At 40.8% G+C, this 7959-nt stretch overlaps 1 protein-coding gene across 1 annotated transcript in view; it reads right to left on the reverse strand.

The window, feature by feature from the left end:
• The window catches only part of si:ch211-225h24.2 (uncharacterized protein LOC564539 homolog), a 28140-nt gene extending 20547 nt beyond the window's left edge, over positions 1-7593 (reverse strand). Inside the window, exon 1 of the mRNA XM_060937041.1 lies at positions 7275-7593. Within this exon, the coding sequence (XP_060793024.1) occupies positions 7275-7367 (93 nt within the window). The 5' untranslated portion in view covers positions 7368-7593. The remainder of the gene's footprint in view (positions 1-7274) is intronic.
• Between the last annotated feature and the right edge of the window lie 366 nt (positions 7594-7959).

The raw sequence follows: 7959 nt of genomic DNA on the forward strand, positions 1-7959 counted from the left end.
TACAAAGAACATTACGTGGTGGCACAAAGGCATGACATTTATCTTCTCGTGTTGAAAAATATTTCACTCATTCACTTCACTCACTCGTGATATATCCATTCACCACTCGAAGATAAACTTCACATCTTCACGCAACTGTGTAATATCATACATTTATGTAACATTAGCACAAAGCTAGCTAGCTATGAGCTAACAGGTTCATACTTGTGGGATTTCAGTTGTGGTGTTTTCAATGTTTATCGTGAGGTCATGTAAAATCCGCAGAACTAATTCCTTACATTATAGCAGCTACAGACTTTTCACTCGCATCTTCTCCAAGTCAATAAGACAAAAAGAATGCATCCACTTTAAGGAAAGTGTCACCATCTCAACAAATCTATATGCAGTGCCAGTCAAAAGTTTGTACACCCCTACTCCATTCATAGGTTATTCTGGGTTTTTTGTTTGTTTAACATTGTAGAACACCACTGAAGTCATCAAAATTATGACATAACATCTGGAACATATCTGGAATTATGTGGTAAACAACAAAAAAAAAATGTGAAAAACAAAATAATGTTTGATATTTTAGATTCTTCAGTGTATCCAGCGTTTCTTTTGATGACTATTGCCTTTACAACACTATTATTATCTTAACCAGCTTCATGAGGGAGTCACCTGGAATGCTTTTCAATTAACAGGTGCGTCTCGTCAAAAGGTAATGAGTGGACGAGTTTCTTACCTTCTTAATGCGTCAGAGATCAAAAAGTAAACCATAAATATATTATTTAGGCACTGCCAAAAAGTGAAGCGCCCGATGAGTGTAAAATGTGTTCATAAATAATTCCATGTTATTTTTTAAGTGCTGATAAAAACTCATCTCTCTTATATAAATAAGGATACAAATAACATGGCAAACAAACAAAAAAAAAAGAAGAGCTCCTGTAGCACAAACTGCTGAAAAAGTGAAGTGCTACAGGAGCTCTTCTATGGGACTGGACCATATGGGCTAGCCTTCGTGCCCCATGCGAATCAATAAGCCTTCGACACCCATGACCCTGTCGTCGGTTCACCGGTTGTCCCTTAGATCCTTGGACCACTTTTGTTCGGTACTAACCACTGCATATCGGGAACACTCCACAAGATGTGCCATTTTGGAGATGTTCGGACCCAGCCACCTCACCATCGCAATTTGTCAAAGTCACTCAGATCCTTACACTCGCCCATTTTTCCTGCTTCAAACACATCAACTTCAACAACTGACTGTTCTCTTTCTTGTTGCTTAATATATCCCACCCCTCGACAGGTTCCACTGTAATGAGATAATCAACACTATTCACTTCTTCACCTGTCCGTGGGTTTAACGTTACGGCTGATAGGTGTATAAATTTACATAGAAAGATCTAGAGATTTTCCTGCTTTTATAGTAAGGGAGAAAAGTCTACAAACTGGCCCAATCCCAAAAACAATGTTCAGTAGTTGATTTGAAGCAGAAGGAGAGGGTGAAAGTAAGAGATACTTAAAATATTTATTAAAAAGTTTTGCCCTCTGAACTCTGCCATGCTTCATTATGGTGCTGACGGAGTGGGAGCAGATCAGGGAGTTTCCCAGACTTACTGAGACTGACTCGCATGAATGCTCTCTCTTGATGTCAACAGAATTGACATTTTTGATATCGCAACAAAATATAAAAACGTCCTCCGAGTCACAGAGTCCACAAGCATCTGCGCTGACAAGCCACTCCAAATAGGACAGGAGATCTCTGATTCGAGAGAGTCAAGTGAGCATTCCTTCTTCCTCTGATGTTGACCTTGGGATTACACCATGCATGCCATGTTTAAGCAGTTAAACCAGTTCAGCCCTGAAGACAAACTAATTCCATTCTGGATAGAGGAAATCGTATGAAGAGGATTATTTTCTCTTTCTGTGAAATACAATATGAATCTCTAGTGCTGTGTGAGACGAGGCCCAGGGAAGATCGTGTCCAGGATGGAGGTGTGCACTTTCTATTAATGCACCAGTACACAGCTGAATGAATCATCATCCTGCACCAAAAGCACACTGTTGGATTACTATGCTCTTTATAGGCTGCTGTAGTGTTTAAATAGACAGATAGCTGTAAAGCAAATGTACACAAACGGTCCTTTTAACAGTGTTTATCTACTCCGTAAAGTTATTATTACTATTATATACACAGAGCAAGTCATCAGCATCTTCATACGATGACTAAAGAGAAAGACATACTGTACCTTTAAGAAACGCACCACACTGTCTTTAGCACAAGATATAAAATATTAATCAATCACTTATTACACACTTATGTCCAAAGGCAAACTATATGCAAGGAAAATCTGATGTGACCTTAAATCAAGTCAATCAAATGATCAGAACGCAATATCACGTGATTGACCCATAGCACAAGATAATTTGTTTTATTCTATCCACATTCACTGGATATGAGCAATCACGCGCTCCGATTGGCTACTTTACTATGAGAATATCAGCTCTTATACCATGAGGAGAGAAAAACAAAATGGCAGAGCATGTTGTTGAACCAACCGAGGACAAAATAACCCCCCCCCCAAAAAAAAGCAACAAAATACAGAATAAAAGTATTTGATGGTAAGAACATATCTTTTTTATTATTATTATTTTTCAAGAATTATCACAACCACATTTTTCACAAATTGCTCCTGTCATTTTGCCGGTTTGTTTACATCCTAAGCGGAAATGATTGTCAAACGATTTGTATAAAGTTATTTATAGAATTTGCAAAAAACGATTAAAATGCTCCGTTTCTCAAAATCCAGTGAATGTGGATAGAATAAAATAGTTATTCCACTCAATCTCGTCATACATGGATTATAGCCAACTATCAGCTCACGTACGACTCGATTTCGTGGAATAACTTAACTGTCCCGGTTCTTTTACGTTACAAGAGTTTAGAATCCCAGTGTTAAAGCAATGCATCCTTCATTAGCGTCTCAGCTTCATACGATCTCCATCTCCTCGACAGTCACATAGCTGTAGGGAAAAAAAAAAAAAAAACAACCCACACCACCACACGTGTACATACTTTCCAGCCCTTAGGAAAATATAAACAGTATCCCATAAGAAATGATACTGTAGCTAAAGTTTCAGGTTTCATTAAAGTTCGCTCTGATTATTGAATAAAGTGGAGCTTTAAGGTGAACTAGTTAACCTTAGTGTTATGTAACTTGGTTGGTTACGAAACGGAACCACTCCTGAGGCTTTCGGTCTTTATTACAGACGTGGATGTGGGAGCTGCAGCCTGCTCTCTGTCACAGCTGTGCCTCGTAGATGTTTACAGAGCAGGGCATGCTGGGAAGAACGAGGCTGTACACCACGCTGCCTGAACCGGGATGAACCTCAACACCACAGGGGCTCACGCTCCCACCGGTCACCCAAATCAACTCCACAACCAAAATGTGTGAAAATGGGAGATTTCTGACCAAACTGGAAACCAAGGGGAAGCGTCGATCACATGGAGCATAGCTCTCAACCCTCAGTCTTTCTTGTACACCTCACAGAGCTGAGTCGGAACTTCAGAAGAGCCTCAGCTGCATCAAGCCCACATCTTTAGAGTTATTCCAAGGTTTCAGCATTGAACATTTAGTTATTAAAGAAAAAAAAATCCAACCTGAATGACCTTTGTGTTAATCTTTATAACCAACATGTGATCTTCAGTGGTGTTTAAGATTTATGTTAGAATGAAATTTTGAGTATACTTTGTTTAAAAAAGTTCCTTCATTGGCTAGTTGGTCCATTTTCATTTATTTGACCCACAATGCCATTCTCTACATAAACAGAGCAATGCAGCAGAGCTTTAGTCTTAAGTCTGTCCATCTCCCTCCTCACTTCCTTACACAATTCAGCTTTCAAAGTTTCAACTTTCATTCCGATATAGCTACCAACGCCATCGCGTTTGTCATCTCAAACTACTAACATTTGCTGTCTCTGGAACTTCTACACTGTATTTCTCATTATGTTGAAACTCGAGGTAAAATCATGAATGAGAAAAAAAAAAAAACTTTTTTGTTTTTAGAAATTAACAAATTTCTAAGTTCTGAAGTTAGAGCTGGGAGACGAATTCGGCATGCCATACTCCAATGGAGGCAACTGACCAAAGACAGCAAGCAAAACATCCAGCATCTGGAACATCATGTTATCATCACATCTTCTATGCTGATGATAAGGTTGTCATTGTTGGATGTAAGGAGGCCTTACAGCAAGGTTTGGAGATAACAGAGAGGGTCTACAGAAGGTATGGACTCGTACTCAGCCGAAAGAAAACAGAAACGATAGTCTTCAGTGGAAATGAAGATGATACAAGAGTTAAAGTCTGGTTAAGCTTGACAACAGTAACATCACTAATGCAACAGAGTTTAAATACCTTGGTATGATGTTTTCCAGTTTTGACCCCATGAAATTGGTTCAACATCGCATCGTGTCAGCCGTAGAAACTACGCAGAACTGAAAAAAGTACTCACAGACCACCGAGTGAAGCTCAAGACAAGAGGGAGGTACATGGTTGGCTTCATTAGATCAACGTTGATGTACAACACAGCCACGTGGGATTTGAATACTGGCATTATGGATGAGCGTGAGGTTGAGTGGATATGGCTGCTATGGAAAATAGAATGAGGAGGCTTCAAGTGGCACAATACATGAACCATAGGCAGGTCTGAAACAAAGAGCAGCAGGGAACTGGGACTATGCCTTCGTATATTCCAATGAAGACATACGGACTTACTGGCACAACAACAGTCTACAAGTACCAAGAAAGTCATCATCTCAAGTGGCTAGGCCATTGTGTGAATGGACAACTCAACCCTACAACAGGCCTTGCTCATGGTTCCTACAGCAAGCAAAGGGAAGAAACGACAGCAGAACTGATGGACAAGGACCGAAAGAATGATGGAAACGGGCAAGCTTCTTAGACTGATGAGGAAACGCAATGAATTCAAAATGGCGGATTCATGGCCGCTACCCCCAATTAGAGTCCTTGGACACGTGAGGTAAAGCCTCAAAGAACAACAATGATGATAATGATGAGCAAAACCTGAATGCTATTACTTCTTGGAGATTATTTAAAACCTTAAAGCCAGGATCTCACTGGGCTGCGACAGCCTGCGACTAGTTGGAGACACAACAACTGCGATAAAATATGCGAATTAGTGACAATTTTTACTTGGAATCACACTGAATTGATATTCGCATATTTTACCGCAATCGTTGTGTCTCCAACTAGTAGCAGCCCAGTGAGATAGTGGCTCGCACTTCCTGTCTCACGGAAACTGACTTGAGAAGGGTTTGTGACAGCTTTGCGACACCAGGGACACATTTGCGGCTATTTTGAGAGAAATTTTGCCGCATGAATTTTTTGAACCATGTTCAAAATTTCAGCGATGAAGGAGCGACACTTTGCGACTCATGCGAGGAAATTGAGAAGCCCCGTGAATGTTTCAAGACACTTTTGAAACTCTCTCACGAATGACGTTCACAATTTGTCACAGCCCAGTGAGATACTACCCTTAGACACCACTGTACAACATAGTTCTGGTCCACGAATTTAAATTAGTCAAACAGCAATCCAAGAGTGCTTATACTGAGTATATCCACACTGGGACGTTTAACCATTTATGTTCGCTGTGTAAAACTCCACTTCCTAGTTCGAAACCATTACAACAGTAAAATGACATCATAACCAGACATGACATTTTTTCATGAATATAATTTTGACTTAAGATATGAAAATTCGTCCTCAGACAAAGATGAAAAGGGCAAATCGAAGCCATTAATGTGAATGTACAAAATCACCGTAAGCTAGTTAGCCAGCTAGCTGACAGGCTATGAAGTGAATGTAGCTTTTTTAGGATCTATTTTTGCTAGCGGAGCAGAAAGACAAAACATTTGCTTGTATCGTGTTCATAGGACTGCTGTATAAAAGCAACATGGCACTTGCAATCATGAAGTACCGTGTATTATTATTCATACAGGACACTTTTTAATCGCTTATCGTACGTGTATTACGTCACTCTACCCAATGGAGAATGAGCGTTGAATATGGTTTATGATATTGCATGGTTGTCAAGATGACATGACATCACACGTCAGAGATGTAAAACTTTCACGCTAGTGACAATTTGTAAACAAACATGGCCACCAGGTTTGCTTCGTTAAATACAGAAGATCTTGAAAGATGCGTTGAACACATGAAAGGAATGCATAATAATAATAATGACTTTTTTGTCATGGTCTATCAGATATATTCCATTCAGCTACTCGTCTTCGACTTGTTCAGCACCATGCTCGCTGAATGGAATATATCTGATAGACCACGAAAAAATAGCCAGACAATATTATTTAAACAATGTTTCATAGTGGAGTTTTCTTTGAATTGTGGAAATAATCCCTGCATGATGAAACTGCCACTTGAGGTTCTTGAGCAGTCTCATTTGTATGTTGTTTTATAGAACAGTGTCAGGCAAATGAATAAGTTTGCCTATGTAAATAAACGTGTCACACAGCTTCAGGCTCTACACACACACAGAGATAATAAAGTAGCTACAGACAGCCTGCTTAAAAAGTTTAATCCATTAAAAGTCTAAATTTAACAGATTTAATCCCCAGAAATAGGCTAGGAAGAGATTTTCCATTAGTCTCTTTGGTGTAAAATGGCAGACATGCTGTTTCCACCTGTGTGCTATTTTCACCATGTTTATTATTTTGTGGTACTTATTTACAGCAAAAAAAAAAAGTTGCTACATTTACCTATAAATGATGCAAATTTAAATAATTTTAAATCCATTGCTCTTGCAGCCATTACGTCATAAGCAAGTTTAGATTATATTGTAAATAGATTTTGTTGACCATTATGTTTAATTTTTCCCCTCTTAGTATAGTGTATGCTGTTTTTAGGAGTATTTTCATTAAAGGATTAAAGGGTTGCTAACTCTCAAACGCCGGCGTTGTCAGGGGGCGTGGCTAAATCTGTCTACATGACCCTAGTAACGACCCTCGCGCGATGAAACCAAACAATACGAACGGTCGGTTTAAGCACTGAATCCGTAAAAGCGCATGGATACAAACAGATAATCCGTTTATCAGAGCCTGTGATAACGAAAAGGACACCCATCCATCCATCCATCCATCCTAAAAGAGAGAAAGCGGCGAGTAGAGGAAGAGTTTAAACCGGCGCGCGCGCGGAACGGCTCGCCAAACGCGTCTTTGTTTGATTCGCTCCATCCGTCCGCGCGCTCAGCTCAGCTCACCTTCCCCGCGCGCTCCCGAGGCCAGGGCGCGTCCTCCTCTCCTTCGGACGTTTCATCGTCCACCAAAACTTCGCTTTTGCTCCTTTTAAACATCCCGAACGCTCCACGCAGGAGAGAAAGAAAGGATTCAAAGGCACAAGGTTTGCTGTGACACTTCTAAACCCAGGGGAAGAGAGCAAACTGATTTTTAAGAGAGATCACAGAGAGGCACCGGTTCAAACCCTGATGACAGAAATAGAACAAAGCCGAGCTGTGTGTGAGAGAGAGAGAAAGCGCTCTCTCTCTCTCTCTCTCTCTTTTCCGTAGGGAGGGGCTGTATCGGACGGTGCTCTCACTACCCAGTTTATCCCGCCGTCTTGCGCCTCCTCTGTGCCGGATGGATCTGAGTGGATTGGCGCACCTGAATCCCCCACCGGCCCCCCCGTGCTCCTCCTACCGGCCCACCCTCCTTTCACATCCCATTGCCAGACTGCGGTCCATAATGCGCACTTGCGCTCTATCTAGTGCACTTAACTCCTGTTAACACACACTCCTCCCTGACCGCCATTACTGGTGTGTTTCCCAAACATTCCTCCAGTAGAGTACTTTATTTTTGTCCCATCAACCACAAAGAGAAACGGTTCTATTACAAACTCCAAACCAGATCAACTGTGAGCTCCGAGCTCACTCACGTATCCCCTCCGCT

This window comes from Neoarius graeffei, chromosome 13 (assembly GCF_027579695.1).
Source record: "Neoarius graeffei isolate fNeoGra1 chromosome 13, fNeoGra1.pri, whole genome shotgun sequence".
NCBI lineage: Eukaryota > Metazoa > Chordata > Actinopteri > Siluriformes > Ariidae > Neoarius > Neoarius graeffei.